Raw genomic sequence first — 15,558 nt, forward strand, 5'->3', positions numbered from 1 at the left:
GAGTTATCAGCAGCCAGCTGAAACCTTGTTCTGTTCCCAGTTATGTCGGAATTTTGCCCAAAGCATCGCTCAGCTGCTGGGGCAGAGGTAAGCGCTGTTATCCCCTCCTATCAAAGCAAGAATTTACTTCACTATTGAGCAGTAGCTGCAGATGTGCTAAAAGCTCAACCACTCCTGGGGGTAGGAACCTGGCTCCTACCCCTGCTTTTCTGCTAAGGACAGAGTCATGCTGCAGGAGGGCTTAAGCTGGAGCTCCCAAATATCTCCCCCATTGTTGGCTCAGTCTCTTACTTGCTCTTGTCAGAGCTTGTTGCGTATTTTCTTTCCAAAAGAAATTTCACTTGAGATTCCCAGAGTCAGTGACAGTCCACTCTTTCCCTTCCCCACTTGCTGGGCACCGTCACAAGTTGCAAAGGCGGGCAGTGGTCCCCTCTGCCTGCTCCCTAGCCTGGGACCCCTCCCCACCTCCTCCCAGCCTCTCTGTTTACACCCCCCCACATTCCCTAATTAATTGATTTCTTCTATTTTGAATAGTCTTTCTACTAATACCTAGAAAATTGTGGGAGAAAAAAATCCCTATGCATCATATATTAGGAGGCACAACGTGTACACATGCACCAGGAGCCCTAAACTCTAACCCAGTACAGATTGGCAAAGCACGGGCCTCACCATGTGTGGAGGATGGACCTGGCCTCCAGCACTGGGTTTCCAACCCACAAGCTCGGCAGCTGCTCACCTCCACTGGTTTCAGGGCTGCCGCTTCATGGTCTCACGGTGGGGAGCTGCACCGGCAGAGCACGGCACTGCGCACGCTCCGGGCACACTGAAGTGAGCCCCCAGAGCGATGTGCACATGGGCGAGCCTTACACAGCACCGCAGGTGACGGGGAGCATGGCAGCAGACAGGAGGCTGGCGTGCACAGCCTGCCCGCTGGGAAGCAGCTGTGGGCTCGTCCTCCACCTGGCTGGGGCTGCTGGCGCTGTTGGCTAAGGCCTGGTTCTGCCAGTGCCTCCAAGCAAGCAGACCCTGGTGCTGTCATGGGATTGCCCAACTGAAGGGAGAGGAGCGAGCGACCAGGCAGAGCCTAGCACAGGCTGAGGTGCAAGCACCCCCCGTGCAGCCCCAGCAGTAGAGATGTCCAGCACTATGATGGCAGCTGCGTCATAACGGCAAGGAGGCAGTGCTACGATAGATGCTCCCCTCGATGGCCACGCTGGGGAGATGTCACTGTCACTGTACTAGAAGAATGGGGAACAACTGGGTTGCGAGACCCCTCCCCAGGCAGGGTCAGCTTTCCAGCCACCACCATCCCAGCACCTCATCTGCACCCCTGAGGCTTCACCCTGCCTGCCGTCTCCACTGAGCTCTCTGGAGAGGCATCCATCGCCCAGCAACACCACTCCACAGCCCAGTTCCTCCCACTGGGAGCCTCTGGGGAGGTTTCCAGCAGAAGCCCCCAGGGACACATGCTGGAGCCTCCACTGCTCAGCACCTCGGGGAGACAGGGTGAGTGGCAAGATGACCAAGTCTAAGTTATTCAGAAGACGGACACAAAGCTGATGCTGAAGATTCATGCTGCAAGCTGTTGGAAATCAGAAGAATATTCTGGAAAAACACGGCTGCTGGCTTTCTCACCTCCCTTCCCCAAGCACCCCGAGCCTCAGAGGGAACCGCTGTGGCAGCTCCTGGCTGGAGCATGGCTGTTCCTGCCTGTGTGCAGGATGCCAGGTACAGAGGCAGGGCAGCACATGCCCTGGGGCTGCTGACAGCGTGCCCCATCTGGTGCTCTATACAACGTGGGAGAGCTTTCCAGAGGACCTCCAAGGACAAGCATCAATGCCAGCACCATTCAGCCCACCTCAAAGCAGTAGATGAAACCCGTGGGAGAAGACTAGGCACTCTCCCTCGCCTACCACCCACATTGGCTGAGTACCATCTCCTGCTGAGAGCGTGGGACAGGAGGCTGCAAGGCACCATGCCCTGCAGAAGGGTAGATGGACACCCAGCACGCTCCTCCCCAGCAAGGAAAGGCACTGTTCCCATCCCAGAGGCAGGCACCGGCACTGGCCGCTGTTTGACTTGGACATCACCGCACCCGCCAGCGCTCTCAGGCCCACCAGGAAGCGCTGGAGATGACAAGGGAAACTCATTAGTGCCAGGAGGGAAAAGCAGAAGGCATGAAATCGGGCAATGACATCTAACAGGGAGGCTTTGTGCATTCTGATTCCAACGGGTGGCTGACACCAGACCTGCCTCCTCCGCAATTAGACCTGTAACGTGAGAGCTGGTAAACAGCCTGGCTGTCAGCTCTGCCCTTTGGCCAGGGAAGGAACTTTCTCCAACGTCGGCTCTGCTGGGTTGAAAAAAATTCAGGTTTGTTATGATGGCTCTTCCCTGCTCTAAAAAGCTGTGGCCAAAGCCTCAGTTAGGCTGTAGTCACTGCAGCAGCATCAGCCCCTCAAGAGAGCCAGAAGCGAGCTGCTTTGGGGCAGGGCAGATTGCCCAAAAGGCACGGGTCAGAGGTCACTGGTCACTTCAGGAGGTAGAGGGGGACCAGTCTAAGGAGAGTTATTGCCAAAGGCCCTCGATCTTAGGTTGCGCTGCAGTATCACAAGGGAAAAGGAGCTGGTACAAGCCCAGAATCTCCCAGCCCTCACCCCTCGGAGCGTTTGCAGGGAGCCCAGAGCCCAGGCTGACTCCCTGACTGCACCATGTAAACACATTCACAGAGGGTCCCTGGCAGAGAGGTGTTGTCTCTGCCGTTCGTGGGACTGACAAGAGGAGCCCCAGATGCGTGGCTCCAGCCCCACAGAGGGGGACTGTGCTGCTTGCCATTTTTGGGCGCTCCACGGGGAGACAGGTCCCCTCCAGGGGCCAGTCTGCTTGAGCAAGCGGAGGGGACAGTAAGTACAGCCCAGAGGTCTGCATCCTGGGAGGGGAAGCAGCAAGCTGCAAAACATTCCTGTTCTGCTGTTTGCCCTGTGCCCACAGCCACAGCACACCAGGGGCAGTGGTGGCCACGGCCCCTCAGCAGCCACCAGCCTCCTTCCAGCAGGACCCCCGGGGATGTCTCCCGCTGCCCTTTCTGGCTGAACGCACTCGCACTGCCAGTGCTCCAGGCCTGCAACAGCACAGCCATTACCATGGCTCTGCCGAGCGAAGGGAACGTCATCCCTGCCCCCCCCCCCGCCCTGCAGCAGCCGTCCTCCCCCTGCCATGGTGCGGCAGGCTGAGCAGCCAGCAGCCCAGGGAAGGCGGCAGCCGAAGTGCCGAGGATAGCAAATGGATGCAAAATAAAGCCATGTGTGTGCTGCCAGGCATGCTGCTCCTGCTCAAGGCACCCACACTCTGCCAGCAGTCCCAAAGAGTGGGGCTTTCCCCCCGCTCCTCTTAATAAGAAGTGCTGCCACTTCGCAGCCCCCCTTTGAGCCCAGCTTGCCCACACTGAGTCCTTGGCTGTCCGGAAGGGGCTGCAGCCCAGATGCAGCTCCGCAGCCTCAGCATCTCTCCTGCTGCTTCACTGCCAGCAGCCCTTTGCAGAGGACAGCATGGTCCCCAGCAGGGACGGGGACTATAGATGTGCACTCTCAGCGGTGGCGGCCAGGGGCCTGCGCAAGCAAAGCGTGAGCAGGACCAGAGAGGAACTTGGAGCGGAGAACCCAGGATGAGTTGCAAGGATGACCTGAACACCCCTGCTCACCATCTTGTGTTTCCACCCATCACTTCGGTGAATGAGTTCACAAGCATTTTGAGAGGGGAAACCCTGCTGGTGCCCAGGCACCAACGTCACCCATTCCTGCTCTGTAAGATGTTGGAGCCGAGATGAGACTCCAGTGATGGCCCTTAAAGGGCATAGCTGAGCCCTGGGAAACACAAGGTGCTGCCCTCCCATCCCATCACCACCATGCCACAGGAAGGAGCAAGGTGTTCAGCCAAGGCTGGCTCTAGGTGGAATCTGCTTAAACACTAAACAAGGTGACTCCTCATTTCCCTCAATTTTGCAAGAATCTCTCCTCTCGAGCCTCCTAATTTCCCCTCCCTGGCAGGGCTGCCACATCTCATGTACGTGGGTTGCCTTTAAGGAAGAAGTGGCCCAGCCACTGCCAGCAGTGCCCCAGACAGAGGGGTGCCATTCCCCCACCCTGACGTATCCATGATTCTCTGGATCAGGTTTCTGAAGGCAGGCAGTATTTTTCTGAAGAAAGCAGATGCGCTTGGGTTTCTCCTCCCCATCCTCCTGGGTGGAAAGCAGCCCCAGCAGCTGCCACATCCTCAAGGCTCAGCATCTCTGAGGAGCGGTGATCAAAGCCACCCCTCTCCCATCACAGTAGGCTCCGGATGTTAGCTCCATGACATCCCGCCTACCCATCCTGCCAGAGAGACTCTGTGCGTTCATCAAGCATCTCCAGAGAGGCACATGGCAATCTGGAAGGACCAGAAGACGCCAGACCGCTAATGTGCTAGGGAAAAGATGTCAGTGAATATTACAAACACCCCAGAGGATGGGAGGCAGGCCAAGGGAGGAAAGACCTGGAAGGAATCAGACAAAAAAAAGCGGGTGAAAGCAGGCACTTGGGAAATTCATGGAGGAATGGCACTGCCTTCTTTCTTATTTCAAAAAGGGGGGTATTGCGGGGGGCAGATTCAATTGCACTGAAAACAGGTAGAGGGTCTCGCAGTCCTCTTCTCCTGGCCAATACTGCAGTGTTAGGTGCTGCTACCCTTGACCGGGGGAGACCAGAAATACAAGGCACAAGTCCTGCTTGTGCACTACTCCTCCGAGACAGACACAGCCAGCAGGGACCTAATGTCTGCAATCAACCTTCACCAGAGCAGGGCTCATACTGCAGCAGGAGTGTCACCTCCACAGGGCAGAGTCACCCCATCACCAGGCTGTCAGTCACAGCGGGGACAGCCCTTGGGCACACAAAAGCACATGCAGGTCACAAACCAGACTGCACCGTTTAGGCATGGGGAGGCTGAGCATCCTTACAGCCTGAAGCCCTCAGCTTGCCCAGCCTTCCCTTCCCTCCCATCCCTCCAACTGCAGCAGCAGAGCCCTGCTCAGCAGCAGGTGCAGGGAAGCAGAGCCAGCCCAGAGCTGCCGGCCACCCAGCAGGTCTACAACACCATGGCCGTGCCAGCCTGCTCTAGCTGTGCTGAAGCCAGAGCAGCATCTAGGTCAGGCTCAGATGGAAACAAAAAGCAGCCGAGCAGCCCTCAGCTAGGACTGGGGGGACACTGACGCAGTAACCATACTGCAACAGCTCAGCCCCAGCACAGCCCCACTCTTTCCCTGTATCAGGGGAGAGCTCCCTATGGAAAAAAACAAAGCAAAAAAATACAGGGAGCAACTTTCAGATGGCTCTTGAAGTGCAGCACCTGAACCTGACACCCCCCTGGGAACCAAGGCAGCTGCCCGCAGCCTTTCAGACCTGATGGCTGGCAAAGGGCAGCAGTGGCCCAGCCTACAGCATCTGCACCCTCCCACCTCCCCGCAACCACTGGTCACAGCTGGAGGCATCTAACTGCCTCCCTCTGGCACAAGTCATGCTGGATAAATACAGCAATGATCCTCTTCAGCTACATGGGCACCCAGAGCCCTGCAAAACTGCAGGTGCATTTGCCCAGGACACCGCATAATAAACAGCAGGGGTACAGAAGGGTCTTCTAGGGATGTGAATCCTCTCCACAAAAACCATCAGAAGAGCATGACAGGTGCGATCTCACCAGAGACTGCCCTGGCTACAACTGCCACACATGATGACTTCTACTGCAGGTGACTTGGAGAGGCTTCGACCCTCTGACTTGAGGGATAACCAGCTCCTTACGCTGTTCCTAACCCGAGCACTTATCACTGACTCAACGTGGAGTCAAACCCTGACTTTAATTAGTATTCAGTGTTATTAATAGAGCCATGCACAAAACACGGCAGGCAGAACAGCCCAGGCCAGTAGAAGCTTCATCTATCTGCCAGCATCACCTCTGACAAAGCAGCTCTACCCACCTGCCTCCCACCAGCCCAGCTCTCAGCAAAGCGCACCTTTCCTTCGCTTTTTACCAGGAAGACTCCACAGCCCTCCCTTGAAAAGAGACACACAGGAGGGCTCTGAGCTGCTGAACCTCTGATCCCACACCGTGTTTCTCCCTCTGGGAAAGACAGTACTGCTGCCCCCATCCAGCAGCTCAGAGCCTCGCGGCCCACAGCCGCACCTTAGAGGACATCACTGAGATGGCAAAGCCTATGGAGACCCGGGAGAAGCTGGGCCGGCTGGGGGAGGGGAGACAAGCATCCTAGAGGGCATCTTTGCCTCCTCCCAAGCAGCAGAAGACTAAAACCAGAGCAGTGTGCTGAGAGCGAGCTGCCTCTCAGCACAGCCCCACCTCACCCAGCCAGCGCCAGATGCCCCCTGCCCTGGCACTGCCCACCCTTCCCGGGCAAGTGTGTGCTTCATTGTTGGTGCAAACAAAGGAGCGGTTTGTGTCTGCCGAAGAGAAAGGAAGTCGGAGGAAAAATCATCCAGCAGCCCTGGATATATGCAGATTAAGCTGCAGAAGGTTGCATTAATGTAGCATTTTCCAGACATCAGTTAATCCCCCCAGCCACGCTCTGTCGCTGTCTCCCTGGAAGAGGTGGGCTGTGTCTCACCTGCGGCCACAAAGGTAACCCAGTGCCCAGGTAGACCTGACATCCCTGACCCGACACCCCCCACAAGGCCGAGCAAGCTGCTGGGGAGGGACGGGTGTGAAACACAAGCCATGTGCCCACCGGCACACCCATGGGCATTGCTTTGGCAAGGAACTCAATCTATTCTTATCGAGGAAAAATGAGGACACTGGGATTCCCACTAGCTGTCTGGGGACCGAACTATGGATTGACAGGCTTGTTGGTCTTTGAGCGGCTGTCTGGCTACAGGGTGAGTGGAAGGGAGAAGCTCTCCATTGCTGTTTGCCCTTCAGGGATGCAGCCTCGGCTGCCCTGCCCCCATCACCCCCAAGCTGGCAGAAGGGACAGGTTTTTTCGCTCGGCTGCCTCCCCGGGTGCTGGCTGGGGTGCCCTGCTCGGCCTCCATGATGAACCCCAGGTCACACGGGGCTGCCTGGGGCTCTTCCCAGCAGCAGCGTGATGCCAGCAGGCCTCAGTCTGCAGTGGTCATTCCCTGGATACCAGGTTTTGGCAATCATGACCTTGGTCCTCTCACCCTGCAGCTGCTTAGCAGGACCTCAAGCATCAGCAGGAGCAGGGGTGCTCGATTCCAGGTTCAGAAAGGCACCGCTGGGCCATCTGCCCTCTGAAGGCTTTTCCCAGCTGTAATTCCTAGCACCTGCTGAGAGTCCCTTCCCTGCCTGATGGAGACACTGACCATGTCGAGCATCACACCGATGCCGCTGGTCCCGCGGCCGGGACAGACCCGCAGGCTCTCCCAGCCCGGCGCTGCAGCACGGCGACCCAGCGGCCGCCCGCCGGAGGCACAACTCCTCCCTCCCGCTCCCATTTCTGCCACATCATTTTCCCGGCCCGGGCTGCCCGGCCGCACCGGGCCCGGCGGCTCCACCTCCCGCGCCGCGCACCGGACCCCCCGGGCGCGCAGGCGGGTCCCCGCCGCCCCCGTGCGGGCAGGGCACCGGGCACGCCGACACCCCCGCCCCCGCGGCCGGCACCGCCGCGCAAGGTGCCCCCCCCGCCCCCCCCCCGCGGCAGCATGAGCATCCCGCGCCCGCGGTCACCCGCCTCGCCAACGCCGCGGGCGGGCCGGGGGCTCGGGGCGGCGGGCCCACCTTCTCTACGTTCTCCACGGTGAAGTCGAGGCCCTGCGGCGGCGGCGGCGCCTCCGCCCTCCGCTCCATGGCTGCGGCGGCGCTCAGGAGGCGGCGGCGGCGGGCGGGCGACAGCGGCGGCGCACGGGCAGCCGCATCGCGGCGGGACCCGCCTCCCCGCCCCGACGAGGGCGGCGGCACCGGCGCGGCGGGCAGCGGCGGTCGGGCCGGGAGGCGCCCGAGGGACGCCCCGAGCGGCACCGCCTCCCCGCTCCGCTCCGGCACCGCCACGCCCCGCTGCCCCGCAGGCGCGGCCGGGCAGCCCGGGACCTGCCGCAGCGCCGCGCCGCACGCCGGGAGCGGTAGTCCCGGCCCACGCGCGGCCCCTGCCGGGCACCGGGAGCCGCCCCCGCCCCCCACGGGCAGCGCCGGCGGGGGCCCCGCTCAGCACGGCCCCCAGCCTCCCGCTGCCAGCCCCGGGCACCCCCCATCGCGGGCACGGACAGGAGTTGGACGCGCAGCCCATCGCTTTATTGCTACGGGAAAAGGCGACTGTACAAAAATAGAGCTTATCCCTCCCATTTTACAAATAATAGAAAAAGGGGGCGGGGGGCACGGGGCGCCGGGGCGCTGCCCAGGGCTTCACGGCAGCGCTGGGGTTAAATTAACGCGGCCCCCGGGGGCCCAAAGTCATAAATAGGAGCTGCCGCTCGAGAACAATAAATAAATAATTTAGAGTAATAAATAGTTTAGTGCCGCAGCATGGTGGGGGCTGCGGGGGGGCCCTGCCACCCCCCTGGGAGCCGGGCAGGGGTCCCAGTGAGTGCCTGTGCCCCACCGGAGCACTGAGGGCTGCCGCCAGCCCCGGTGGGTGCAGGTCCCCCACCCTGTGCGCTGGTGTGGTTTGGCTGGCCCCGCTGCACTCCTGTCCTCGGGGATGCTCCCGCCCTGCAGGGCAGCTCCGGCCACCACCAGCCCCAGGGTGCCCGAGGGGACAGGAGGTTTTGCTCCTCTTCTGTCCCACTCTGAAGCTTGGGTGACACTTGGACCCGGCTACCCTAAAGCAGGGAGTGCCAGAGCAGCAGTCCAAGCAGGGTGCAGCCAAGCTGGGCACTGCTGGCAGACACTGGGCTGGCAGGCCTCTGCCAGCAGCAGGGATGCTCCATACCTGCTCCAGCTCCTCTCCCAGGGTTGAGCCGGGGTGCACCCAGGCAGGACCCTGGCAGCACCAGCTGCATGGCACCGAGCAGGAGGGGGCTTGGCTGCCCATCCCCTGTCATGGCTCCATTTCGTCCCTCGTGGCCACGTAAAACCAGGGGCACCAGCCTCTGCCAGACCATTCCTCTGAGCGCCGGTGCAACTGAGCGTGGCAAACTAGGGTCTGTCACCAAGCATCGAGCCAGGGCTGAGCTGAGCTGGTGGCCCCCTCCTCAACCAATGCATCTGCATTCGGCTGCTGAGAGCTTCTCCACCGTCTGCCATGTGTTCTGCACATCCATGAAGGAGACAGCCTCGTAGCGGGTGGGCCGGCAGCAGGGGTGGCTGAGGACCCGCTCCTGCGGCCCCGGGGTGATGAGCTGCTGCCGCAGCAGGCTGCCCAGCGTCAGGTCGTAGTTGCTGCGTGCTCGGTGGCAGGACCCACTGCAGTACTTGAAAAGCACAATCTCGTCCGAGTTGAAGCCCAAGCCCAGGTCGCGCACCTTCACCATCAGGTTGCGGATGTGGCAGTTGCGCCCACGGGCTGCCCGTAAGGGTTTCCCTGACCCCTTCTTGTTTTTGCTGGTCCCCGGCGGTGAGCGCTCAGCACGCAGCAGCAGGTCCTCCACCAGCTCTGTGGTGCCCGGGCCACCCGTCGTCATGTTGTCCCCTGCACAGAGGGGACAGCAGTGTCAGACCCCACCCCACGCTCACTGCCCTCCTGGGGCCTGCTGAGCCTGCCCATCCCCCGTTGTGCCCTGCAGACCCCTCCTGACCACCACACCACAGCACTGGCTGGATGCCTGCAGGGCAGCGGTACAGATGGGTGCCCAGGAAAGCATCTTCTCATTCCCTGGGCTCTGCCATCATCCCCAGCATGAAGCACCCCACATGTCCCCCACCACCAGCCTGGCCCCGATGTGCAGAGGCAGCCCTGTGTGGGCTGGGGCTCCCCACAGCAGCTCCCAAACCACCCACGCTCAGGGCTACCATGCCCAGGCTGGGGGTCCTGCCCCAACACGCACCGTACAGCTGGCTCCAGGCAGCGGTGAGCGGTACCTCCACGCCATCCTCCACAGCTGGGCTGGCGGTGGCCATGCCCCGCGGCGTGGGGGCCGTGTCCAGCGTCTCATTGCAGTGTGGGGTTTGCAGAGTGCCCGTGGCCAGCCCGGCCAGCAGTGAGAGGATGGTAAGAAGCTTCCACAATGTCCCCTCCTGCAACAAGGCACAGCACAGTGGCATGAACCCTGACCAGAGTTCCCCCACCAGGGACAAAGCTCCATGAGCTGGGGATGGGGATGTGTGGTCCCGGCCATCATGGCCAGCCAGGCCTGGGCTCACCTTGGGCTGCAGGTGCGTGGTGGGTCCTGCAGGTCTCGGCTCTGGTGGCCCTGCTCGCTGCTCCATGCTGGCTGCAAGCGCAGAGATGGGGGTCAGTGTCCATGCGAAGGGGATGGAGTGGGCATCGAGCGGGCTGCCTGGGAGCGACACACCTCTTCCCTGCCCCTGACAAGCATGGATCCCCTCCCTCACCCCCCAGCACTCCATAACACCTCCTGCACCCCATGCATGACCCCCCCCTCCGTCTCCTTCCCGCACAGCCAAGCACCCTCATCACCCTGTGCACCCCTTCCAAGAGATTTCGCAGCTGGGGTGGCCCAGCCTGTACCCAGCACCTCTCCTCAGGGGGATGCAGCCACCTCCTTGCACGAGCGGCCTGGGATGCCAGGCTGGGCCGTGAAGCAGTGGCTGGGGCTGGGAGTGCCGCGGAGGGGGGGGCGGGGGGGGCCTTTCCCATGGCCCTTCCCTGGGAATGTTTTTCTTGCTTGCGGTGGGAGCCTGACCTTGGAAACTCCAAATCCATTAGCACAGGCTCCTCGGGTGCAGCCACCCCCTGACCCTGCGCTGGCTCCCCAGCCCGCTGCCTGCGCCAAGCTGGGACACGCAGCCCCAGAGCTGCCCGGGTGAGTGGGACCGCAAGGGGCATGATGGGCAGGCAGGTCCCATGGGGACATGGCAGGGCACAGGCCACCACACTGGGCTCACCTCAACACCACTGCCCAGCGTCCACTGCCCTGACACACACAGGGAGTTCAGTCCCCGCTGTGCATGGTCCCAGCCGAGCAGCGAGTGCGGTCTTGGGGGAACCCGTGCCACCTGTGCCACCTCCTTCCCCAGCTCCCCAGGGGTGCAGGGAGGCCCCTGTGTCCCAAGCCAGGATCCCCGGGCTCCCAAGGAGGCTTGAACCCTCCTTGGCCCATCTGCCAGATCCCCTGTCTCTCAGGCCAGAACTGTCCCCTTGGAGCTCGGTGACACCCTGCAACAGGAAGTTTGCCCGTCCCCTCCATGGCTTTGCCCTGGCATGTCCCAGGTGCTTCTAGTAAAGCTAGGAAGGGACACGCCAAGGAGAGCGCTCCTGGGAAAGAAATGAAGGGACACAGCTGGGTACTGCTGGGACAAGGACACAAAAGCCATTTCCCCAGTCCCCCCAGCATCTCAGGGGATGGTCCCCAAGCCTCGATTGCCGCATCTGGTGCCACCCCGCACTGGCCACACCGTGGCAAGGGGCTGTGATGGGCACTGCTAGGCCCATGTGCTTCCTGCAGGGGCCGTGCACCAGGCAGGATGCGTCCCCGGTGCAGGCAGGGCTGGCACCGGGCCCCCCGGCCGGGCCAGCCGCCACGGCCTGGCCAAGCACAGCCCACGCAGCACGTCGCTCCCGTGGCGGCCCGTGGCCCCGCGCCAGCCTCTGCCTCCAGGTCATGGTTTTCCCAGGCCGGCACCCCCGGAGGGGCCAGGCGAGGGTCCCCGCGCCCCGCTGGGAGGGGAAGGCCCCCCCCCGGTCCCCACTCCCGCGGCCGGCCGCCCCGCCGCGGCCCCTCGGCCCCAGCATCCCGGCGGGACGGGACGGGACGGGACGGGACGGAATAGGACGGGACGGAGCAGCGGTGCAGTTCAGGCTTCTCCCGTCCGGCGGCAGCACGGCCCCGGGCTGTGCGGCGGGAGCGCTGCCGGCGCGGCGCCGGGCGAGGGCAGCCTCCCTTCGCCCCCGGGAGCCCCGGAGCCGGGGCTACGGATGCGGCCCGCCGGCGTCTCCGCAGCACGGAGTCCCGGCCCCGGGGGCAGCTCCCCGAGAGCGCAACCCGCAGCCCGCGCCGGCTCCGCAACTCCTCTCGGCCCCTGCTTTCCCCCAGCACCGGCAGGGCTGAGCCAAGCTCCGGGGCACCCCACGGGGATGCCAGATCCGCACCCCACCCCCGGCAGACCCCCAACTCCCGCATGTGGGTGGCGGGATCTGGCTGGGGTCTGCCCCTGCCACCCCTGCAAGAGCCCAGCTGGGCCATTAACAGGCACAGGAGCCCTTTCCAGGGTCAGGATCAGGCCCATCAATGCGAGGACCTGCCTGACCCCCCCCCGGCCACACGTGTGCTGCACCTGGGGGCTGAGCACCAGCGTGTTGGGGTAATTCCCGCGCCGGTCACCCCACGCCCACCCGTGCAGAGCCCCGGTGGGAGCCCCCCCGCTGCCCACAGGGCAGCGGGGAGCGGCTGCCCCCTGGGCTGCCCCGGGCCCCCGGGGGCGGCAGGAGCCACACGCGAAGCACATCCACGGCGCGCCCGTGCGTGCCCCAGCGCTGGGTGGTGGTCTGAGCTCGTACAGTGGCCGCTTTTGGGAGGGGGCTATGCTCGGGCGCCGCTCGGCGCTGCTTGCCGTGCCAGCCCTGCAGCCGCGGGTCCTGCCGGGCAGCGTGGGGAGATGCCCGGAGACCCCCACGGGCACCTGCGGGCACGGGTGCAGCCGGCGGAGGCCCGGCATCCCGCCGCGCTGCCCCGGCAGGAGAAGTGAGGGGGGGATCAGACATCGACCCCACGTGTGACGCGGCGCTGGCAGCCGCCCCGCAAACCCGCGGGAGGCCGGAGCCGGACACGTGGGGCACACGGGCGCCACCAGACTCGGCCCCAGCCGGCAAAAGCAGAGCCGGGGGGCGCCGGCAGCGCCGGCCCGCGCACCCCCGTCCCGGGGCTCTCCCCCGCCCACCGCCCGGGCAGCCGGGCCACAGACCTGCCCGACGTGCCCACGGGGCCGGTGCGGGAGCCCGGGGCAAAGGCGGGCGAGACCGTCCCTATGCCGCTCGGGCGCCCGCGGCGGGGTTCCGCCTCTCCCCGCCCGGGCAGGGAATCCCGGCCCCGCCGCGCTTCCCACCGCCGGAGCCGCCGGGCGGGGACCTGCCCGGGGGCGGCCCGAGCCCCTTCACCGCCCCGCAGGTATTGCCGGGGGGGCGGGCGGCGAAACGGCCCCCCCGCCGTCCTCCCCGCAGCTCCGGTACGAGCCGCCGCCGAGGCCCGGCGCCGCCGGCAGGCTGGGGCGGACGCTGCCGCCCGCCGCCCCGGCCCGCACTCACCGTGCCCGCGGCGGGGACCATCCCCCGGGCCGCCGCCGCCCCGCATCGCCTCCACTCCCCGCCGCCCCCCGCCGCCCGCCGCCGCCGCGCCGGGGCGGGGCGCGGGCGGGGGCCGGCGCTGCCCTGACGGCACCGGCTCCCGCCGCTGCTCCCGGTGCCGCTGCCGGTGCCGCTCCCGCTGAGCCTCGGGGTGCGGGTCCCGGGCACGGTGCGCCTCGGGGTGCGGTGCCCGTGCTGGCGGGCGGGCGCGCAGTGCGGGGCAGCGGCGGCTCCATCCCGCTCCCGCCGCCGTCGCCGGTGTCAAATTCCAGCCGCCGTCACCTGACCGGCGGGGCGGGCACCGACACCGGCACCGGGAGCCCGAGCCGCCCCGGCACCAGGATCCCAACCGGCATCCCGACCCGCCCCGCCCCGCAGCGGCACCGGGACCGCCCCGGGACCAGGACAGCGCAGGGATCCCGCCGGCAGCAGGAGCCGCAGCCCGACCCCGCGTCAGCACCGGCTCCGCGCCGCCGCCGAGCCTCTGTGGAGACTCGCACCGCCGCCGGGACCGGCACCGGGACCCCCGGCGGCACTCGGCCCCCGCCAGCACCACCTGCCCGCCGGCCGACCCCCGGGACAGGCGGACGGGCAGACGGACACGCAGCCCGGACGGACGGACGCCCCCGGAGCGGGGCTCCCTGCCCCGACAGCCCGGTCACGGCGCTGCCGGGACGGACAAACGGGCACCCCTGGGCCCGAGTTCAGCCCTGCACGGAGCGCTCCGGGAGCGGTGCCCCACGGGGACCCCACGCCCGGCGGCGGGGGCACAGAGCCCCGCGCTGACCCCTCGCATGCAGCGGGCCGCCGTACGGGGTGGGGGGGCAGGGCGGGGGCCGTCCCGGCAGCGCCTGGGCCGCGGCGGGGCTGGCCGGCGTCCCACGCACCCCGAGCCGCCGCGGGCCACCGGTGTGCCTGGCGTGCACGTCCCTCGCCGGAGGAGGAGTCCGGCCTCCCCGCCCGGCCTCCCAGCCCGCCCGCGCCCCGCGGCCAGGTCCACCCCGGCAGGGCCACCCGCCGCCGGGCTCCTTACCTCCGCCGTCTCCCTGCCTCCCTCCGCCGGGGCCGTCGCAGGCCCCGGGGACATGGGGGCCGGCTGGCGAGCCGAGCCGAGCCCGTGCGAGTCCTTACGTCACCGCCCAGGGCCCTCCACGTCCATCCCGGGGCTCTCGAGTGCTCCTTGCAAACGTGCCAAATCCCAGGGCCGCCTCCGCTCGGCCCCGCTTCACACGTGCTCCCCCGGCCGGAGCCGGCGGCCGGGGCACAGCCCAGGCTCCCCCCCGGGGCCAGCCCTCGCGGCCCGCCGGCCCCCCGGGCCCTGCCTGCGGCGGGCGGGCGGGTGCGCGCCCCGGGCCGCCCCCTGCCCCGCCATCTGCCCCGAGCGCGGCCTCCCCGGGCTTATATAACTCCCCGCCTGGAGCGGGGCCAGCGCCTCGCTCGCCGGCTGTGCCGCGGCCGCACGCCGGCTTCGGGTTGCCCCTGGGGTCTTGCCCCGGACCCCGCGCCTCCCGGCTGGCGGCGGCGTCCCCCGCTGCTCGGCAGCCCGGGCCCCCAGGCCCCGAGGGCCGGCCGGGAAGTGCGAGCCACCGGCGGGGCCGGCAGCCTCGTCCCGTCCCGTCTCGTCGGATTATCCGTCGCCGGGCTGACAGCTCCCGCGGCACCGCCGGCCGGGCAGCCCGCGGCTGCTGCCCCTGCCCTGGCACGGCACCGCCTGGCCCCGGTCCCACCCCGCTCCCGGCACCGGCGGCGTGGCCGAGCCTGCGGTCGCGGGTGGCTTCACACCCACTGGCTGGAGCGCGCGGGAGCGTGGGCTCTGCCCCCCGTGATGCCCCCATGGCAGCAGGGATACCCTGGGCACCTTGGCCCAGCAGAGGTTTGGAGGGTCCCTGGGGTGGGGAATCAGCTGGGGACGGGGAACAGGATCCTGTGCTTTGCAGGGCTGTTGGAGAGTATCCATGCAAGTGGCAGGTCCTGCTCCAGGTTGCCTGGCTGTCCCTGTGGGGCTAGGACTGGCCACAGCCCTGCCACTGCAGGGAGAGATGCCCAGGAGGGCTGCGATGGAGGGGGGGAGGGCTGCCGCCACCAGAGACAGCCCTCGGGGCTTGGAGACATCCCCAGGGGATACCCCATCCCCTCCCACCTTCCCTATGAGTTGGGCTGGT

The 15,558-nt window shown here is 65.8% G+C and overlaps 2 protein-coding genes across 4 annotated transcripts in view; both read right to left on the bottom strand.

Annotated features, from left to right (window-relative positions):
• The window catches only part of IPO13 (importin 13), a 31,998-nt gene extending 24,143 nt beyond the window's left edge, over nucleotides 1–7,855 (bottom strand). Inside the window, exon 1 of one of the 2 annotated variants that reach the window (XM_037404039.1) lies at nucleotides 7,780–7,855. In XM_037404039.1, the coding sequence (XP_037259936.1) occupies nucleotides 7,780–7,848 (69 nt within the window). In that variant the 5' untranslated portion in view covers nucleotides 7,849–7,855. The remainder of the gene's footprint in view (nucleotides 1–7,779) is intronic. The other variant, XM_037404038.1, reaches the window with a different exon arrangement.
• A 412-nt stretch (nucleotides 7,856–8,267) lies between these two features.
• ARTN (artemin) lies at nucleotides 8,268–14,657 on the bottom strand. 2 transcript variants are annotated; one of them, XM_037404043.1, is made up of 4 exons: nucleotides 14,430–14,657; nucleotides 10,297–10,367; nucleotides 9,981–10,170; nucleotides 8,268–9,625 (listed from the first exon to the last, which is right to left on the bottom strand). In XM_037404043.1, exons 2-4 carry the CDS (start codon nucleotides 10,360–10,362, stop codon nucleotides 9,189–9,191), a joined length of 693 nt encoding a protein of 230 aa, XP_037259940.1. In that variant the 5' UTR covers nucleotides 10,363–10,367; nucleotides 14,430–14,657; the 3' UTR covers nucleotides 8,268–9,188. The 2 variants fall into 2 exon arrangements, with proteins under 2 accessions (XP_037259940.1, XP_037259939.1); XM_037404042.1 differs by lacking the exon at nucleotides 14,430–14,657 and having other exon boundaries at nucleotides 10,297–10,484.
• Between the last annotated feature and the right edge of the window lie 901 nt (nucleotides 14,658–15,558).

This window comes from Falco rusticolus, chromosome 11 (genome assembly GCF_015220075.1).
Source record: "Falco rusticolus isolate bFalRus1 chromosome 11, bFalRus1.pri, whole genome shotgun sequence".
Lineage (NCBI taxonomy): Eukaryota > Metazoa > Chordata > Aves > Falconiformes > Falconidae > Falco > Falco rusticolus.

What these genes read in the sequence shown, in the direction of transcription:
- ARTN (XM_037404043.1), bottom strand. Translation starts at nt 10,362, where the DNA reads ATGGAGCAGCGAGCAGGGCCACCAGAGCCGAGACCTGCAGGACCCACC. An exon ending in CCACGCACCTGCAGCCCAAG is followed by an intron (nt 10,171 to 10,296) that starts GTGAGCCCAGGC and finishes GCCTTGTTGCAG; the next exon opens with GAGGGGACATTGTGGAAGCT. An exon ending in TGCCTGGAGCCAGCTGTACG is followed by an intron (nt 9,626 to 9,980) that starts GTGCGTGTTGGG and finishes CCCTCTGTGCAG; the next exon opens with GGGACAACATGACGACGGGT.